This window comes from Saccopteryx leptura, chromosome 1 (genome assembly GCF_036850995.1).
Source record: "Saccopteryx leptura isolate mSacLep1 chromosome 1, mSacLep1_pri_phased_curated, whole genome shotgun sequence".
Lineage (NCBI taxonomy): Eukaryota > Metazoa > Chordata > Mammalia > Chiroptera > Emballonuridae > Saccopteryx > Saccopteryx leptura.
This window is the reverse complement of record NC_089503.1, coordinates 40,173,859-40,194,903: the sequence shown is the minus strand read 5'-3', so window position 1 is coordinate 40,194,903 and position 21,045 is coordinate 40,173,859. Positions and strand designations below refer to the sequence as shown.

General features: G+C 48.4%; 1 protein-coding gene across 6 annotated transcripts in view; it reads left to right on the top strand.

Annotated features, from left to right (window-relative positions):
• The window catches only part of NAV2 (neuron navigator 2), a 397,784-nt gene that overhangs the window by 270,224 nt on the left and 106,515 nt on the right, over positions 1-21,045 (top strand). For all 6 annotated transcript variants that reach the window (XM_066364486.1, XM_066364494.1, XM_066364479.1 and 3 more), the window contains one exon: positions 4,895-5,017. In XM_066364486.1, the coding sequence (XP_066220583.1) occupies positions 4,895-5,017 (123 nt within the window). The remainder of the gene's footprint in view (positions 1-4,894; positions 5,018-21,045) is intronic.

Genomic DNA, 21,045 nt, shown 5'->3' with positions numbered 1-21,045 from the left:
AAACTATGCTTTCTTAAGGAATTAACTTGATTACAGCAATCTGTATTAACACATTTGGTAGCCAATTCCTGTACAAATTTGGATTGAACAAAACCACTATGTGTGTGTGTATATTTATTTGTTTATTGAGGCTGGAAGAGTTATTTTAAAATATAGATGGAGCTATTTTATAAATTAGACTATTGTAATAGGTGGAAAATGATATACAAATAAATATGTCAAATGAGATTGCGTGTGAGGCCCCTTCTAGTGACAGCTGTAATGAGAGGGCATGCAACAGAGTTTATTCTGAAGAATATTATTAAAAATATATGATTGAATATGTGTTTATAAACCTCTGAGAGAAACGGTGAATTCCCCCATTTTCCTCATCACTTCCCCCTTCTCTCCCTCCTCTCTCTCTCTCCTTCCCTCTCTCTCTCTCTCCTTCCCTCTCTTTCTCTCCCTCCCTCTCTGTCTCCCTTTCTCTCTCTCTCTGTCTCCCTCCCTCCCTCCCTCTCTGTCTCCCTCCCTCCCTCCCTCTCTGTCTCTTTCACACACACACACACACACACACACACACACACACACACGAATGAAATAGATTTGCAACAAACCTGAATCATCACCAGATTAGTTGTATTCAACTCCCTGGCTTCCAGGTGCCTTTGAGAAGGCAGAGGATCTGGCTTTAGCCTCACTTTCCCTCCTCTCTGCCTCAACAGAATCAGAACTCCTATCATCAGTTGACAAGCCAAGTGATTACGCCCACTCCCATTCCCCCAGGGCCCTCCCACTTTCACTGGTGGTCATTCTGAACAAAACCCCATTGCATGCGGATGGGGCCCGCTGGGTTGCAGCACGTCTCAGTGTTCTGTCTCTGGAATGCGAATCCGGCTCCTCTCTCGGGCCCTGAGAGAAAGCCAGGGTGTGTCTGTGTAGGCCTTGTCTACATGCCGGGGTACGTGTAATTGCCCAACCGTGTGTGTTGTTTCACCAGCAATAAAAATTCAGTGGGGAAATGAATGCTAAAATTAGCTTGTTTGTCCTTTGACAAGATCTCTCCAGTCGAAATGTTTTTGTTTATCTATGTGCTTGGAAGGACTTTACTGAAATTAAATTAACTGCCTTGCTTAATGGTGCAAGATTGTGTTTTGAAGAGCTTCCACTGAATTGTCCTTGAAAGGACATTAGATCTAGAAAGTCTAGTCTCTGGCAGAGTTAGTGCATTTGGGTGTCTGTGGGTTTTTTTCTGTGTGCGCCAGTTGTAGGATGTCTGCATGTAGCCCACCGCTGGACCCCAAGTTACTGCATCTGTTGGATGGGTGGGTGAATGGATGGATGGACAGACAGCTAGACTAACAGATCATTTAATTTGCCATGCTGTATGTCTTCGGTGTCAAGTTTGCTAACATGTAAGCAGAAGGCAAGCCTGTAACTGATGTCATTCCAAGAGGTTTTTGCTAAACCCCTCCCAATGACTATAACTTGGGGCTTCATTCATTCAACGAAAATAGTATTGAATAAGCACTTAGAATGTGCTAGGCACATGGGATATAGATTTGAACAAGACAAGAATAGAGCCTGCCTTCAAGGAGGTTACTGTCTTGTATGGGAGAGACAAGCTTTAATGCTTGCTTTTAATAAGTAATTACAGCCTGACCTGTGGTGGCACAGTGGATAAAGCATCGACCTGGAATGCTGAGGTCGCCAGTTTGAAACCCCAAACTTGCCTGGTCAAGGCACATGTGGGAGTCGATGCTTCCTGCTCCTCCCCCACCTTCTCTCTCGCTCCCTCCCTCTCCCTCTCTCTCCCTCTCTCCTCTCTAAAATGAATACTATAAATAAATAAATAGAAAATTTAAAGTAATTGCATAAAGAAGTATTTAGGCCCTGGCCGATTGGCTCAGTAGTAGAGCGTTGGCCTGGCGTGCAAGGGGTCCCGGGTTCGATTCCCGGCCAGGGCACACAGGAGAAGCGCCCATCTGCTTCTCCACCCCTCCCCTTCTCCTTCCTCTCTGTCTCTCTCTTCCCCTCCCGCAGCGAGGCTCCATTGGAGCAAATATGGCTCGGGCGCTGGGGATGGCTCCTTGGCCTCTGCCCCAGGTGCTAGAGTGGCTCTGGTCGCAATAGAGCGACACCCCAGAGGGGCAGAGCATCGCCCCCTGGTAGGCAGAGCATCGCCCCTGGTGGGCATGCCGGGTGGATCCCGGTTGGGCGCATGCGGGAGTCTGTCTGACTGTCTCTCCCCGTTTCCAGCTTCGGAAAAATACAAAAAAAAAAAAAAAGAAAAAGTATTTAACTGTAGCTGTGATCACTTTTTAAAATTGAGATATAATTTATAGGCCATAAATTTTACCATTTTATAGTACAAAATTCAGTAGTATTTATTTACTTAGGCTTAAACAACGAACAGTTATTTCTGACACTGGAGTCTGGACATTTGAAATCAAGGTGCCTGAGGACCCCCTTCTGGCTTGCAGACAGACACCTTTCTGCTATTTCCTCACATGATGCAGAGGGAGTGCTCTCATCTCTTTCTCATTTAATAAGGGACACTAATCCCATTGTGGGGGCTCTACCCTCACAACCTCATTTCACCCTAATTACCTTCCAAAGGCCCCGCCTCCAAATCCTATCTCTTTGGGGGTGAAGGTTTCAACATATGAATTTGGGGAGAGCACAGACATTTAGGCCATATTATTTTTCTTAGGTCTTTTTTTAATAGCAAAAAAACTTTCCCAGAAGTTTTCAGCAGACTTGACTTCACTAACCAAATGTACACCACACAACCCATTTTTAAAACTAGTCAGTGGCAGGGGATATAGAAGTCTTATACTGGCTTAGACGAGTCATGGCCCTCCAACCTTCCCTGAGAAGAACACAAGTAGGATTCTGTTATCCAGGGAGGAGGGTGGACTGGGAAGGCAATTTCAGTAGTTTTCAGTATTTCCACCGCGCTCTTTATTTTTAGTATGGTCCAGCTGAATGAAAGATTCAGTCTGTTCTGCTGTTGTTTTATTGGCACAACCCACAGCTATTGGTTTGACCGACTCTCAGCAGTTTCCATTCCATTGGCACTGTGTCATCTATAGTCATTAATGTCATACATGGGAGGCACGGTGTGACCTCAGAGAAGTTCAGCTCAGACGTGGTCCCAGGGAAGCTTCTCCCAGGGGAAGTTCTTCTGAGCCGTACCGGAAGCTCCTCACCCAGCAGGGCTCCGGGAAGAACTTCCTTCTCTGCCTCTCACTTGAACTTCCTGGTTCTAGGCAACCTCTGCAGCATCTTATCATTCCATCCTTCCGAGAACGTATCCTAAGAAGTTCCCAAATGAGAGGCAGGAAAAAAGAAATCAAGGATTGAAACCCATCGGGATCTACCCCATATGTTCTAAAGCTAAAACATTAACTGCTGTGAAACAGTCCATGATGTAGCTCAGCTGACTGTTTTCAGGCAAATAGATGACTCCTGGGGTCTTCTTCTTTGACTTGAAATGTAAAACACTGGCATTTTCAGCCCTGGCACATCTTTCCCATGGGGCCCCTGGAGGGAGTAAGTACAGGGAGCCGAATGAGGTTTCTTGCTCTGGCCAAGCTTTGTTTTGCCTGTCCATGCTCCTGCAGAGATGGGTAATGACACCACAGTCCACTGGGTGTGGTGAAGGACCCACAGGAGGGAGGCGGAGCCGCTTTGGACCCGAACTACCGTCTACTGATAGCTAAGATCTCAGGAATGGGTCTGGTCTGTGGACAGTCAGCCAGCAATACAGAAAGATCCAGGGGTCAGCCCCTTCCCTAGACAACACCGATTTCATCAGAAAATAGCTTTGTGGCATCACCAAGATGTCTGGAAAACAGTAAGTTAGCATTAGCGTCACTCGGAGAGTTTTGTGACTGCCTCCTGTGAAGACATCAGCATCAAAGGTGGAATGTACCATTGTAGATACTTCAAGATGAGGACAGCCCTAATTGTGTCTTTCATTTATTATATGGTCCAGTGGCAGATTGCAGAGCCCTTTGCACTAATCCTCACGTTCACCTTGCGATGCAGGAAGGATGTGATATTCCTGTAGTTTAAATGAAAAACCCAGAGAAGCGACTTGCCTGTGATGATGGCAAAGGTGGCTCTTTTACCCTCTATCTTTCCTTTCCACCTCTCTTAAAAGCTTACCTACATCCTCCACTGCCCTGTTCTGTAATCTCTTCCCCTGTGATTTGCTTGTGACTTGTCAGTTTCATTCACATTACTTAGGTGAAAAACCTGCTTCTGTAATTGCTGGTGTTAAAAAGAATGTCATGGATATATCTGACAGTTAATTTTATTTGCTAGTTCCCTTCTGCTTCAGAGATTACTGCGAGTTTAGGTTAATTAAGCTGATTTCTGTTTTTGCTTGCAAGCTGATGATCATTTGGTTTGAACCTGTGGCTGAGGTAACCCAAGGCTGTGATCAGTGACAGAGCCCCGGGAGATCCTCAGTTCTTTCCCCTTAGAGCAGGGGTTGGGAACCTTTTTGGCTGAGAGAGCCATGAACGCCACATATTTTAAAATGTAATTCTGTGAGAGCCATACAACGACCCATGTACATTTCGCGTTATCCAATAAAACTTTGTGTTGTCCCAGAGGACAGCTATGATTGGCTCCAGCCACCTGCAACCATGAACATGAGTGGTAGGAAATGAATGGATTGTAATACATGAGAATGTTTTATATTTTTAACATTATTATTTTTTTATTAAAGATTTGTCTGCGAGCCAGATGCAGCCATCGAAAGAGCCACATCTGGCTCGTGAGCCATAGGTTCCCGCCCCCTGCCTAGAGTACAGGCGAGCCACACAGGGTTTCTGGGTATGAACAGCAGACTGTGCAGGACTTATTTTTGATTGTATATTTGCATCCTCCAATTCTTTTAAAGGTACATGACTGATGGCGGACTTGGCCTCTACACCCGTCGCCTGAACCGGCTCCCTGATGGGATGGCTGTAGTGCGGGAGACCCTGCAAAGAAATACCTCCCTGGGCCTTGGAGACGCCGACAGGTAAGCTTGCTCCATTTGCGGTTGGCCAGGCACAGAGGTCATTCTGTAGTGGCCTGAGAGATGAGGGTGGTGATATTAAGAGCGGATGGATGCTTGTTTTACCCATGCAGAGGTTGGGAGGCCCTGAGGCCATACCTGGGCTTAGCAGCTAGCACAGCAGAAAGGAGGGGGCTGCTGAAAGGTTCTCCAGTCCTGTTCTGGGTAGGGCGGTGCTTCTGAGAGCAAGAACACGTGGAGTTCTGGCTTGAGTAGTTTTTGTGTGTTGTTTTGACTGTTGCTATGCATCTTAGTTCAGCATGCTCAAGGGATCTGCTTCGCTTCCTCTTTGGGGCAGCTTTCTAGGTATTGCACCTGGGAACAGTCCCTGGTGATGCAGAGAAGGTCTGTGTGCAGATGGGAGCTCTCCTGGCCTTGGCTGAGGAGGCTTCACCATAGATCTCCTGTTGCCTGGTAACAGGAGGCAGGGCTTAAGTGTGTGGGTTTATACACCTGCACTGAGGTTGTAGAGCGGAGTCGTTGAGGTTATAGGGCTTGGCCAGTCTTCATTGCTCCTGCCATCAGAGATGAAAAAAGCTTCAAAAAACACTACAATAAAGAAAGAGGAGGCCCTGGCCGGTAGTTCAGTTGGTTCAAGCATCATCCCAATATGTGAAGGTTGTGGGGTTTGATCCCCAGTCAGGCACATACAAGAATTACTAACCAATGAGTGCATAAATAAGAGGCACAACAAATCAATGTTTCTCTTTCTCTCTCTCTCTCTCTCTCTAAAATCAATAAATAAAAAAATTTTTTTTTAAAAGGAATATTTGACATCCAAGTTTTTAGTCCTTACTCTGACACAACTGATTCTCTGTCCATGAACAATCTATTAAGAGGTTTGGGCTATCATGATTTTCAAGATCCCTTCAAGCTCTGCTGTGCTGTATTTCTAGATTTGAGTCCCCTTTAGTGATCTATCTTTGAAGGATTTTTCTGGCATACTTGGCCTCTTTCCACATCTAGGTTGTTGAGACATAACGTGGAATTTAGATGTGAGCGGTTTGAAATCCTTGTACTTGTTTTGGGTGCTAACCCTTATATGTTAGAAAGCCAAGTACAACAGCTCGTTGTTCTCTTAACAGGGCATCCTTTGCACAAGGAGTTAGGTGATCGCCATAGTTCCCTGGCTTCAGAGAACTAGGGCAGCGTACGAAAGAGACAGACCCTGAAGTTACTCCCAGAAATGGAATTTGCTGAAGAGCAATCTTCACATTCCCTCGGAAAGGCCGGGAAGCTTAGGCTGGTGTAGAGAGCGCTGAGTTCATGGTCAGGACCTAGGATCTGGCCCAGACTCTGCCCCTGACTTGACTGCGTCCTTCTCAGAGTCCCCCTGTGTCCACTGTGGGGATTTATACCAGAGATGACCAAAGGCTCTCCACTACAGTGCCAGCCCAACTCAGTTTTGTTCCTGTAACTCATCTCTTTTTAAGTATTGATTTGAAAATTCCACAAAAGATGAACCATTTCAGATCTGCTCTTTCTAAAGCTAAAAGCTCTCTGTAACTAAAATTTTTAGAGTAAATATTATTGGCAGGGAGTCAGAAATCAGTTGTTATAACACCTCCACTGGAGATGTCACAATCTGGCCAAATTATTTTGCTTGTTTGTATTCTCCTATAAACATGTAGCTGGCTAGTCAATCTATTAGCATCCGGTACAAGTCTTCTGAGGGGCATTTCCCCTTTTAGCCAAAGAGGACTCTGTGCTCGGCAGCTTAATTTAATGCTTCATTGCAGGGTTAATGGAATTGTTACAGATCACAGCTGAGCATGTTTCTGCTTTTGGAGGGGGAGGACTAGGGTGGGGGCTGGGAAAATGATAGCATTTGCTATGTTTTCTTAGTTCAGCCTGTATTCTGGGACCAAACGGACAGCCGTGCCCTCTGCTTCTCCCCAGACTGTTCTGCTCGGATGTGATTGTGTAAGACCAAAGGGGCGACTGACCAACCTTTAAAAAAATAATTCAGTAGGCTCTGAAAATAAAATAGGATTTTATAATGCTTATACATTTCCTATTTTATATAAGTTTTGACCTCAGAAGCAGTGAGATAAGTTTGCACTATTCTGGAATAAGTTAAATTTCTTAACTCTCCAAAATTATTGTGAACAAACCATAGTAACACATCATCTTTGATTAAGTTGAAATAATACTCAATTTGTCTGATGGATGGTGGCACAGTGGATAAAGTGTCGACCTGGGTAGCTGAGGTCCCAGGTTCAAGCCTCGAGGTCTCTGGCTTGAGCATGGGATCATAGACATGACCCCATGGTCACTGGCTTGAGCCCAAAGATCATTGCCTTGAGTAGGGGTTTACTGGTTCAGCTAGAGCCCCTCAGTCAAGGCACATGTGAGAAAGCAATCAATGAACAACTAAAGTGCCACAATTACAAGTTGATGCTTCTCATCTGTCTCCCTTCCTGTCTCTTTGTCTCTGTTTCTCTCTTACTAAAAAAAAATAAAAAAGCATTTGATTTGTTTCTACAAAGTTCTTTATGTAAATCTCTCCCCAAAACTGTATTCCAGATGAGTGTTTCCCAAAGTGAGAGGCTCACATTAGTAGCATAGGAAATAATTTTAGATGGTAGACAGGGAAATATTTATTTTTAAGAATTAAAATTTCATTTTAATATTTAAAAAAAAAGTGTACTATCATATCACAGCCATGATTTTACAAACATTGCCTAGGGTCAGGCTAGAGTAGACTGTTTGGCATGAAGTATCAGGAAGAACATCACAGATGGTGTGCAGATATCTACTTTTTAAAGGGAGTGTGCAGATGGCTGACTGCAGGTGAGGCATCCTAGTCGTGTCCCAGGAATTAGAAATACGTTCTTTAAATTATGTAAATTAGACAAGTGGAGAAATGTGGAGGACCCAGCACTTTTTCAGAACTCTTTCCTTTTAACCTGAAAAAAAGAAGGTCCCAGAGCTATTTCCAGAAAGTTCTTTATAAAAAGATAGCCCTATCCTTAAGGATTCGCACACAAGCAATAGACTGGTTCTACAAAGGAAGTAGGAAAAGTACTGAGAGATGAGACAGGATTAGAACTCAGCCAAGGGAAGACAAGTTTACTATATGCAGATTACCTCCCCCTGTGGATAGGAAAACCATTAACCTCAGCAGTGCCGCTCAGCTCCACCCCGGAGAACAGCCCTATAGGATGCTGACCCACCACACAACCTCGGCTGTCTGAAACAGGATGTGGCCGGGTATCTGTGGGGTTATTAAAAGTAACTGATAGTAATGTGTACCTTCAGAGCCTAGGAGATAGGGACCCTGTCAACTTGTGAGTCTCAATGTCACCAGCAGCTTCTGAGAACGAATAAATGACGACAGTAAATTCAGAATGCCAAGTCTGCCCTTGATCTCTTGTCACTCCTCAGGGCCACCACCCTGGGCTCCAGTTTTCACCTGACAGTCATCAGCAGCTACTTCCAGCAAATGAGAGCCTGCCAGCTGAGAAGGGAGGATCAAAGGGGACAAACAGAGGTGGCTTATTAGAAGTCACAGGTCCCAGATAACAGACATGTAAAGAGAACTTTGGCATGGAGGTCTCTGACCAGGCAGCCTGAGAAGGAGAAGAAATACACCCAGGAGGGCCCGGGGGCTGGGATCACAGACACTCAAAGGCTTTGTTGGACCCCTGACGGTTCCTACATGCAATGCTGTCCCCTTGGCACCCACCAGAAGTTCTTGAACTCCAGCGAGTTGCAAGCTTTCAAAGCTTAAAGCACAGCTCTGGGAAACTTTCCACTCCCGAGTCCCTCTGTTTGTCCTTGTCCATCACCCCTGTGCTCATGGTCCTTTCTGTCACCACCCTCATGCTTCAGCAGGCAGTGGGCACCGGCGGTGAGATGCTCCACCAAAATGGCACCCCTGGGTCATGCTGGTGTCCCTGCGGGCATTAGGAAGAGAGCTCAGGCTCTCCGTGTGCATTAGACCAGGAGGAAGACTTTGGTGTTGCTTGGTACCTTTCTTCTAAACCATTAGAATGCTCACTGAACTCCAGGGCCTGTTATGGAGTTAGGTAGTGATAAAAACAGCAAAATCACTTAACGCTGCATGGTAAAACGTCAGCCCAGGACTTGAACAAAATATAAATTGCCCCCCGACGTGATGCCAAGAAACCAAACAGGAGCGAGAGGCTGTTTTTGTTACTAGGTGTTCCTGGCCCCCCCGAAGTCTGGACAGTGTAGGTGTTGAGCTTGGCCTCGCGGTAGCTCCTGTCTCTGCAGTCCTGACTTCGCTGTCTGTATTTGGAGCCCCGTCGTTGGCGCTCTGAGCTGTCCCACTTTCATCTTGGACTGAAAGTCTCATGGTGTCGGGATGTAACTATGCAACCTGGTATTTGAGCAGCCTGCCAAGCTGAGCCCTCCTTCCTCACTGGGAGTGTCACCAGAGCCCAGGGCACCGCTTGGCTTTGTGGTTTGTGTGGAACAATGTGGCCTCCTGGCACCAAGGAATGCATTCACAGCTTCAGGCCCGATCTGCAGAGAGCAGTTTAATCCAGGCCAGAGGGCCGCAGCCTGCAGATGGACTTGTTGGGAGTTCTTACCAGGTAGTAGGCCCCCAACTCAGTTATTTTTTAGGCAGAGACCCTGCTGGGGTATGCAGATCAGAAGGAACACCCATGGGAATGACTTCTATACTGGCCTACCTTCCAAGCCTGTGGTAGGCAGAATAATCCCCCCGCCTTCCCCGCTGGCAGGTGTCCATGGCCTGATCTCCAGGACGTGTAGATGTGTTATGCTTCCTGGCGAGGGGTAATTAAGGGCCACTGTGAGAAGCACATGAGGTGAAAGTGTTTTATAAAGTACTGGACAAAGATAAAATATTCTGATCATTCTTGAGTCCTGCAAATCATTCAGGACTTCTGGGCTTTATCTCCTGAAACTCTCTTTAAAAAAAAAAAAAAATTAATTAACCAGCATGTAAGCCTTCTTCTTTCCATAGCAACTTAGAGTAACTACCTATAATGAAAGAACAATTGTGTATTAAAGGACAGCACTAGGACCAGGGGAAGAGTAAGACATGTAGAAAAGGGAGAAATTTGAGAATACAGATGAACTAGCCATAAGGTGCTACGTGGTTGGATATTTGAGCATTGAGCTTCCTACCAGCCTGGGTGAAAATGAACTTTGCCTTACCCACCCCCTTCCCTTCCCGACCTCTCCCATACTGTTTTTTTTTTTTTTTTTTTTTTTAATTTATTTATTCATTTTAGAGAGGAGAGGGAGAGTGAGAGAGAGGAGAGACAGAGAGAGAGAAGGGGGGAGGAGCTGGAAGCATCAACTCCCATATGTGCCTTGACCAGGCAAGCCCAGGGTTTTGAACCGGCGACCTCAGCATTTCCAGGTCGACGCTCTATCCACTGCGCCACCACAGGTCACACTCCCATACTGTTTTGTCTTCATTTTTCCTTGCTTGAGTCAGTTGATCCCTCTTTCTCTCCCTCCTTCTCGTACTCTATTTTGTGCCCACCCCTCCCTCTCTCTTCCTCTCTCATTCTCCTCGCCTATAACTAGTGAGTTATACCCACTAGTGCCCCTGAGCATTTTCTTCGTCCTGCATTCAAGGGACTCATTTTCTTGGGACAGAAAGATGTCTCCAATTCTGCGTTCTTTCCCCTCCTTTCCCGTTTCTTCTCCTGCTAGTGTGTAGCCGCGGGAAACAAAGTAGGCGAGAGTAAGTCACTTTCGTTTTAAAGCTCATAAAAGGAACCTTAAAGGCAAATCTCTATTTCCGTGGGAACAGGGTAATAATTACTGCCTTGGCCTTTCCCAAAGGCCTCTTTTTTGCTGGAACCACTGGTTTCCTTTTAAAGTAAGAGCTGCTTCCTTTGGAAGGGGTGGGCAGGGACCACCTGTGCTGAACAGAGGGGTGGTGCTGAGAGGAAGCAAACCATCTGCACCTCAAGCCACAGAGGAATTCTCCCGGGGGGCTGCAGGGAGAAGAGAGAGACTAGTCTGTGGAGTATCATTTCTTGCACATGCAGTGTTTTCACTTTAAAAGGGGGGGGGGGAGCAGCATAGTGGCCCTTCGAGAATCTTTCACTTCCTGATGTTTCCCAACTTGATGACTTTGTTCCATACAATACTCTATATGAGCAGCTGAGGTAGTAGGTCCCTAACCCAGTTACTTCTTAGGCAGAGCCCCTGCTCAGAGATGGGGGAGAGGAAGAGAGAGAAAGAGAGAGAGAGAGAGAGAGAGAGAGAGAAGGGTCACGATCACTCACCCAATGTACATTTTTCCCAAAGAAGTGCCTTTTTAATAGTTGTTTCAACTATTGAAACCTGTAAACTTGATGGTTGTTCAAAGTCTGGATGAGAATCTGTGCAGCTATGTGAAAGCAAGCATGAGAGATCAAAGAGAAAAGCCCAAATGGGATACCTTTCTTCTGTGCCTACCCCCAGCAACCCAAAGCATAGGCTCCCAACACCACGTCATAATCTGACTTCCCCTGTGTCCTGCAACAGAAAATAACATCATGTGTTTTAATCCAGGTAGCTGGGAACGTCTTTGCATCAGTCAGGATAAGCTAGGTTGTGCTGTATCACAAACAACTCCAAAAGACCCCACCCTATCTGGCCATTGCAGGTCAGTGGGAGGCTATGTTGTGCATCATTCTCACTCTAGGACCCAGGGGTCCAGAGGGACTTCTGTTTAAAGCAGTGGTTTCCAATCTCTTTACACTTGGGACCAGTGAAAATAGGAGAATTATTTTGAGAACTGCCAAGGCAGAAATCACTCTGAACATAAGAGAATTCAACTGATTTTATTGGGTTTATAATTTTCATACAACACCAGGGTGGTTAACTCTTTGGCAGACTAGCACAGAATTTCTGATGGACTGGTTCGTGGACCGGCAGTTGAAAAACCCTGGTTTAAAGCACTGACTATGCGCTGGCCAGATAGCTCGGTTGGTTGGAGCATCGTCTGGAAGTGTGGAGGTGTCCAGTTCAGTCCCTGGTCAGGGCACATGCGGGAACAGATCGATGTTCCTGTCTCTCTCCTTTCCTCTCTCTAAAATCAATAAAATAAACATTAAAAAAATAAAAAGCACTGACTATTCTTATGGCAAAGAGAAAGGGAGTGTGGTGAGCCACATACTGTTTCTATTTTTTTAAAGACTTTACTTATTGATTTTAGAGAGAAGAGAGAAAGGGAGGTGGAGAGAAGGGAGCATCAACTCGCTTCTCACATGTACCTTCACTGGGCAAACCCAGGGTTTGAAATGAGTGATCTCAGCGTTCCAGGTCAACGCTCTGTCCACTGCGCCACCACAGGTCAGACCACCCACTCTCTCTTAAAGCTTCTGCTGGGATGGCCCATGTCACTCTTATGTGTTATTGGCCCAAGGAAGTCACATGGCTGCACTTAAATCCAAAAGTGCAGTTCTAGAAGTACAATTCTGCCTGTAAGAGCAGAAAATATATGAATTGCATTAGTGACTATTGTTTTATTACATACAAGTGATAGCCTTAGCTTAAGGCCACCTCCCCCCTTCTTTAGCCAAGATTGTATTATGCAACTTATTACATACTTACTCTGATATATACCTCTCAGCTGCCAGGCACTATGCCACCACTCAGTCTGACTGACGACCCAGCTCCTGGGTGGGGGAGAGTGAGCAGATATACGAGGAACATGACAGCTGAAGTGGTTAAGGAACTTTAACCAGTGCTATGGGTCAGGTGTGTCTCAACAAGGTATTTGGATTGAGTTCTGCTATGTGACAGCTTATAGAAGATGCTGATACTGTCTGCGCACCCACTGCGCGTCAGCTCTGGGGATCCAAAGATGAGTAGGAAGCAATCCTTGCTCTCAAGAAGCTTGTAGTCAAATAGAGGGGAGAGAAGCCTTAAATCAGCCACCCTGACTGGAGGTGCCAGTGCTGTGAAGACGTCCCGGGTGCTGTGGGAGCAGGAAGGACCGGCCGCGTCCCCTGGGGGCTCACTGTTGTCCTACATTGGGAACTTGTTACCATAATAAAACGCAGGAGGTTCCTTTTCCTGTCGGTAATGATTTGAAAGATCCTTTAGAAACATTACCCAAGTGCCCAAATAGGCCCCCTTATCTCATCGTCCGTTTGGGATTCTCTTTTGTTTCCTTTAATATCATTTGACACTTTTGAAGAGCAGCCTAGCCCTGAATTCTGATACTGAAATGTAAGAGTAGATTGAAAGGGGCCAGTGTGTAAGACAGCCTTTACCCTGGCCTGTGGAGAAGTGTCCCTGGTTACAGTGTAACCTTTGGATTGTCTTGCTGGACAGCTGTGCCAGCCCAGAGCTTCTATTCAAGGTTCCCGTGCCTGTGCGTGTACATTCCCAAGGCTGCCTCTTCCAGACTGCTCAGATGGAAGCTTGTAATGCAAAGCTGGATGCAAGACCTTCAGCATCAACAGTGGCAGCCCTCTGACCTTGCCAATGAGGATACTGAGGCCCAGGGAGATTGTTAGTGGCTCAGCGACCACTCGCCACCCTCTGGGCTTCAAGGAGTAAGGCCATCGCAGTGTGAGTTTGGAAAGCATGAACTCTGAAGTAACTCTGATGCAAGCACACATATTCCTTTGGTGATTACTATGCACGCAGCCGGTGTAGAAAGGGAAGCAGTGCCTTGGGAACCAAGAGACCTTGTCCTAGATCTGGCCCTTATTGAACATCTTGGGCACAGTTCTCCCCCTGCCCTGTGTCTGCATCTGTGTGGTCAGACCGGCTGATCCTAAGGTCCCCGAATCCCTGTGACTTGGTGCTCTTGTTTGTCACTTGAGGGCAGCGTTAACAGGGTGGCTCATGAGTGTAGCTCATCCATGTAGGGCAGGGAGCTTTTTGTCTCCGATATTCGCAGTAACAGTTGTCATCGTGCCTGACCTGTGGTGACGCGGTGGATAAAAGCATTGACCTGGAATGCTGAGGTGGCTGGTTCAAAACCCTGGGCTTGCCTGGTCAAGGTACATATGGGAGTTGATGCTTCCTGCTCCTCCCCACTTTTCTCTCTCTCTCTCCCTAAAAATGAATAAATAAAAATCTAAAAAATAGAAAAGACAGTTGTTGTTGAGTGGTGGTTCCTTTAGGAGTGAGGTTCTCACCCACGACCTCTGGTGTGTACAGACCCCCAAGGCTGAGACTCCCCCACTTCTGCCCGTGACAGACCTCTCTGAGGTGAGAGCCTCAAGGCGTCCACCCTCACTGCCCCTGCTCTAAGCCTGGTCTGAGCCTCGCTGTGCTTAGAGGAGGGTCAGAGGGGGGGAGCTGGTGTGGATGCGAGGGCAGGGTGTGAGTCTTTCTGACACTTGGGAGGAAACCTTCTGTGAGACATTGCATGGGCTTTTGATCTAACTTGGAGCTTCACCAAAACTCTATTAGGAGTTGAAACTCATGGAACTGGAGTCTTATTTTCATCAAGTTAGAATTCCAAGGGATTGGTAAACAGTGAATTGTATGTATTTGGGGTAGGGGTGTTTTGCATCAGGACTAAATTAGACGTGGATGTACCTTGTTCCCTTCATCAGTGCCGCCTGTCCAGAGTGGGGCGGCCAGCCTTGGGGTCTGATAGGGTCGGGGGGCTCAGAGGGACGTCCCTATACTGTGATTTGTCATGCAGTTGGCAGGTTTTGCATGGTACACCAGAGTCCTGCAGGGCAAAACAGCACTTGGGATCATGCAGGGAGACCGTGAGTTTTACGTATATGGGGGACAGGCTCCAAAAGATGACATTCCTTTTCTGAAGCCACGGTGCAAAGTTAGGATGTGAATTTGCATCTCTCTGGACACAAGACCTTTGTCTCCGTCATGGTGCTTGCCTTCCTCGTGTTTAGGGCTTGGCTGCCATCCTTCTGGAAGAGAACCTCCCTAGGAGCTGCAAAGGCAGTGGCACCTGGACTGCTGACCTTTCAGACAGCCTCTGCCCAGGCCTGGTTTTCCCAGGCTCAGGGAAAGGAGAGCCCGGGAGGCAGCTCAGGCCCTGGGCAGGCCCCCTGATGTTGCGGGAACCCTCACTTAGGAGAATGTTAGGGATGCTTGTAGCTGTGCATGTCATATTTTTCTCTTAAGAACAGTTAACTTCTTCAGGCCCTGGCCGGTTGGCTCAGTGGTAGAGCGTTGGCCTGGAATGTGGGTGTCCCAGGTTCTATTCCTGGCCAGGGTACACAGGAGAAGCATCCATCTGCTACTCTACCCTTTCCCCTCTCCCTTCTATCTCTCTCTCTCTTCTCCTCCCATAGCCAAGGCTCCATTGGGGCAAGTTGGCCCCGGGCACTGAGGACGGCTCCATGGCCTCCACCTCAGGTGCTAGAATGGCTCTGGTTGCAAAGGAGCAAATGCCCAGATGGGCAGAGCATCACCCCCTACTGGGCATGCTGGGTGGATCCCAGTCAGGCCCATGTGAGAATCTGTCTCTCTGCCTCCTCACTTCTCACTAAAGAAAAATACAAAAAAGAAAAAAAGAACATTTAACTACTTCAGTGCCAGAACCTCCAGCAAAGGTCTCAGAGTTGCCTTTATCATCTTGATCACACCTGCTTGGTGACCTTCAGGGTCCGCTTCAGCCTTCCTGTCCTGGCACTGACCTCTACTGCAGACCCCTGCGGCTTCTCCCTGTCTCGGGACTGCAGGAGGGGAGGCTGCTCCGGCTTCAGTCCCGTCCACTGTGCGCTTTGATTTATTTCCCTCATTAATCCGTGGTGCTCGGTACTGTAAAACTGCCTGAAATGAGATCTGAAAGGAGACGCTGACATTTTGAGGGATGTTGCAAGGCTGTGTGGGAGAGATGAAATGGGGACTGCAGGAAATGAGATGGTTGCATGGCTCAAGAATCTCCATCACCGCCTCTCCCATTAGCTTACCCTGAGTTTGGGGGAGAGGGACTCACAACCCTACGGTTTCCCCAGTGACAAAACGAGGCTTAGAAAGCTTCACCCCTGGCTGCTGCTTTGGGCTGCCTGGACATGTACTGTGGGGAACCCACCAATATGCAGTCGCTGCAGCCCTGGGGCCGACATGTAACAGAACCACAGGGCATTCCGGTTGGGGTTGGAGTCGGGTGCACAGGTGAACTCTGAGAGCACTTCCAGTGCCCTCTGGTCAACCAGAGGCTGGCTTTGCTGGCCAAGTACCCTGTGGGGACATAAGTGTGGGTCCCCGGGTACGCTCTGCCTTGTCTGTCACGTGTCTGTGGGGAGAAATCCATGTTTTACTTATCAGCGTGGGAGCAATTTGTGAGGGCTCGGGGTACACCAGAGACGCAGCCCTGGGAAGGCTGCCTGGAGCCCTCCTCAGGACTCAGCAGTTTACAGTCCGGGGTCCTGCTCTCTGTCTCACTGTCAGCAGCACCGGGTCTCACTTACTGAGTACCTGCTGTGCTCCAGGTTCTCACTCACCGAGGACCTGCCATGTTCCAGGTTCTCACTCACCGAGTATCTGCCATGTTCCAGGTTCTCATTCACCGAGTGCCTGCCGTGTTCCAGGTTCTCACTCACCGAGTGCCTGCCATGTTCCAGGTTCTCACTCACCGAGTGCCTGCCGTGTTCCAGGTTCTCACTCACCGAGTACCTGCCGTGTTCCAGGTTCTCACTCACTGAGTACCCGCTGTGTTCCAGGTTCTCACTCACCGAGTGCCTGCCGCGTTCCAGGTTCTCACTCACCGAGTGCCTGCCGTGTTCCAGGTTCTCACTCACTGAGTACCTGCCGTGTTCCAGGTTCTCACCGAGTGCCTGCCGTGTTCCAGGTTCTCACTCACCGAGTGCCTGCCGTGTTCCAGGTTCTCACTCACCGAGTGCCTGCCGTGCTCCAGGTTCTCACTCACCGAGTGCCTGCCGTGTTCCAGGTTCTCACTTACTGAGTACCTGCCGTGTTCCAGGTTCTCACTCACCGAGTGCCTGCCGTGTTCCAGGTTCTCACTCACCGAGTACCTGCCATGTTCCAGGTTCTCACTCACCGAGTGCCTGCCGTGTTCCAGGTTCTCACCGAGTGCCTGCCGTGCTCCAGGTTCTCACTCACTGAGTGCCTGCCGTGTTCCAGGTTCTCACTCACTGAGTGCCTGCCGTGTTCCAGGTTCTCACTCACTGAGTGCCTGCCGTGTTCCAGGTTCTCACTCACTGAGTACCTGCTGTGTTCCAGGTTCTCCAGATTCTCACTCACCGAGTGCCTGCCGTGTTCCAGGTTCTCACTCACTGAGTGCCTGCCGTGTTCCAGGTTCTCACTCACTGAGTACCTGCTGTGTTCCAGGTTCTCCAGATTCTCACTCACCGAGTGCCTGCCGTGTTCCAGGTTCTCACCGAGTGCCTGCCGTGTTCCAGGTTCTCACTCACTGAGTACCTGCTGTGTTCCAGGTATCCTCCTAGGTGCTTTGCATATTCGCTTTAACCTTGCAGAAGACTCAGCAGGGCAGGGTTATCCCAGTTACACAGATGTGGAGTCCTGGGTCAGTGAGTCTAAGTGGTTTACCCGGGGCAGGGCACACAGGCAGTGAGTGGCAGAGCTCCAGTTTCAACCCAGTTCTGTCTGACTCCAATGCCACTATTCTCTCCAGGACCTCATGCTGCCTGTCTCTTAACAGGGAGGGCATGCCAACGAGGAGTAGTCCGTGGATCTCGCTCTCTCTTGGAATAAGCAGGAATAACCCCTTGGCTTCCCTTGTCTGAGTAACCCCCACTCAGCTCCAGAACTGGCTCCAGCCCAGCCTTTTCTGGAAAGCCTTCCTGCCCTACTCCCTCCTCTTATACCCCCAGACTGGGTCCTACAGGGGCCTCTCGTTCAGCCAGGGTTTCCCTGTAACCTGTGCTTTGCTCCCTGGTAGCACGTAATGTGCCTTTGCAAGTGTTTGCTTCTCAGTGTGGTCTCCCTCACTCTGAGGAGGAACCAGAACAATATCCTAGCCTTCTTGGCATTCTGCACTGGGTCTGGCATATACAATAGTAGATATTTGCTATATAATTAATTTAATATTACTATCCTAAGAAGGATTAATAAGACTTACTGAATATTTAGGTTTCTTCTCCATTTCCATCGAGTCCATTGGCGAGTCTTGGCCCAGTCCCTTCACACAATGTCTCAGATCTCTCCACTTCTTGCTCTCTCACCTGCCATCATGGCTCCAGGCTGCCACTGTCCTTCACTGTGATCCCACTGTGGCCTCCCAATGGGTCACCGTCCCTCCATGGCATTTATGTGGTACATTCTCCACCGAGCAGCCATTGTGATCTTAACCCATACATCAGAGCCCCCTGCCTCCTCCCTCACACCTTCACCTCAGTGGAGTTCCACTACGATCTGGACTCCTCACCGTGGCCTCCAGGGTAGGGCGTGTCCTAGTCCCTGCCCATCCCAGACCCAGGCTTTCCTTCTGTCCCTTGAATTTGCCAAATCCTGTCTCCCTTCAGAACCTTTGCATATGCTGTTCCCTCTCTCTGGAATGTTCTTTCCACCTCTCCCCCTTTCTCTTTAAAAGGCAGACTCGTTCTTCTCCTTCAGATTTCAACTCAAACATCACCCACCTCTCAGACACCTTTCCCAACCATTCTGTCTAATGAAGTTCTCACCAGTTAGTGTCGTTAGAGTACTTAGTCTATTTCACATCCTTATTTGTATTTGTGTTTATTTTTATTTTTTGTTTCGTCTCCCCACTAGATTATCAGTATCAGTAAGACAGAAACTAGGTCATTTTGTGCTTGCAGGTGACTCTCCTTTCTAGCACTGTGCCTGGCTCAGAGGGGTGCTCATTACATATATGGTGAATGACTGTCGAGCTCTGGGATTCAGGTACCAACCAATCAGAATAGGGCATCAACCAAGCAGAACAGTGCTCTGACCAATCAGAATGGGGCATCTGCAGATGACACAGCTCAACCCTGGTGCTGTGGTTTATAGTGAACCATCCCACTCAGTCCTCATTAAGTCCTCAAAATAAGATGTCTGTGGCCCCAACCTGCCTTCTTAAAATGGGTTTCTTGGTTTCCAGGAGCTTCTCTTGTGGGAGACTGAATGGTTTGACCCAGTCCATTAACTTTGGGGAAAAATGATTTAAAATGTAATGACACCACACCCCAACACCGTACACATGCATACACACAGATATGCATGCGTGCACGCACACACACACACACACAGGTTCAGACTCCAGCTTTTTGCTGCTTCCCAGCAATGTGACAGCCCAATTAATTTACCCATCCTGAGTCCCGTGCCCTCATCTGTAAAATAAAACTGAGCCCGCTTCACAGAGCAGTTGTGAGAGTAAATGAGAACAGTGTAGGGACAATGTGATCTCAGCCTGGCCATGAATACCCTCATTCAGTGGCAGCAGTTTTTACTTAGTAAGTGGTTAGTATGCTGATTGCAGGTGAAGGAGGGCAGGCAGGTACGGAAAGGTTCGATTGGGGAGCCTGGATGTCAGTATGGGTCCTTTTAGCCCCAGGTCCAGTGCTGTGGCCACCTGCCTGCACCGCCTCCGTGCCACACCATACCCTTCTCTTTGTGATTCTGCTTTGGGTGTCGGGGCGAGGGTAGGGGTCTCACTCAGCCCTCATACCCCTGCTTCTTTGGTCCTGAGGGAACTCTGGTGGTAGAAGAAGCAGAGACCCCATGGGTAATTGGCAAAAGCTGAAATAATCAACATGCTGACGTCCTGGCAGGAGGTCCCACTCTTTGGAATTGGCAGACTATCCGTCCTGTAACAGCCTCAGAGGTGCAAACCTGTTAAAATCCCCAGCAAAGGTCTTGAAAAGGGACTTGAAAGAGTTTATGACCCTGTGGATTTGAAAGTCTCCCTGAGCCAAGCCGTAATTTCAGCTCTGCTTTTGGAAGTAAAGATCAGAGCTGTAATTGGAGGGGGGCCTCAGAACGTGCACTGATTATATTTCAGGCTTTGAGATGAAGCTGCCACGGGAGGACCTGGGGTACTGACAGGGCCGGGGGTGTGGAGGCGCTGGGGGAGGGGAGCAGGGCAGGGTCTCTAGCGAGGGCAATTAAATGTCCTTGCCTCTCACTTTAAACAAAGGCCCAGAGGTAGTCTTCCAGTGTGCTGTGCTCTTAATGATCTGGCATAAAGGGGCAGAGAGCAAAGCCCCAAAGCTGGTAGAGCTAATGCGGCCCTGGCCTTGAGTACCCTGCAGGAAGTCTGCAGGGGAGCACCTCTGTCCACAGCAGCACTTGTCATGCTAATGACCCAGCCACTCTGGTGCCAAAGAGGTCAGCTCCCAGATTACAGATCTGAGCTCGTCTGGAGCAGGAGAGCTGGAACTCTGTCTCTGTCTCTCCCATCCATCCACCCATCCACCCATCCATCCATCCATCCACCCATCCATCCATCCATCCATCCATCCATCCACCCATCCACCCATCCACCCATCCACCCATCCATCCATCCATCCATCCACCCACCCATCCACCCACCCATCCACCCATCCACCCACTCATTCCACCCACTTCACCGCATGTTCTTGCATGTTGCGGTTCCTGGCACAGGGCCTCTGCTCTCTCTGCCACTGTCCTGTCACTGCACACATCATCCCCAGCACAGCCACAGCCATCCTCCTCCCTAGTGCAGCTACAACCGTGTACATCACTCTCTTGTTTAAAATCCTTTGTAGCCCAGGTCACAGGCCAGATAAAGTGCAAACCTCTGAAGTCGCCCACGCAGCCTGGCCCCTCTGACACACCCAGCCTCACCTTCCACTTCACCAGCCACGGCACCTCACACTTCTCAGTCCCCGGCACACAGCGCGGTGTCCTGTCTGCTTGCTCTTACCCAGGGAGTGTCCTCTCCTGACCCCGCTTTGCCAGGCTGACACGTACACCTCCTGGCCTTCAGCTCCAATGTCACCTTGCTAGACATCCCAGACTTTGGAAGTTTCCTTCCTTGGAGCTCCTGAAGGACCCTGTCCAAGCCTTTATTTTAATTTCTAACAAAATCTTGACTCTTCTCTATTTTCCCTATGCTGAGTTTGAAGGCAGGCATTGTCTTACTTATCAATGAGCAGTCAAGACTTGCTGAA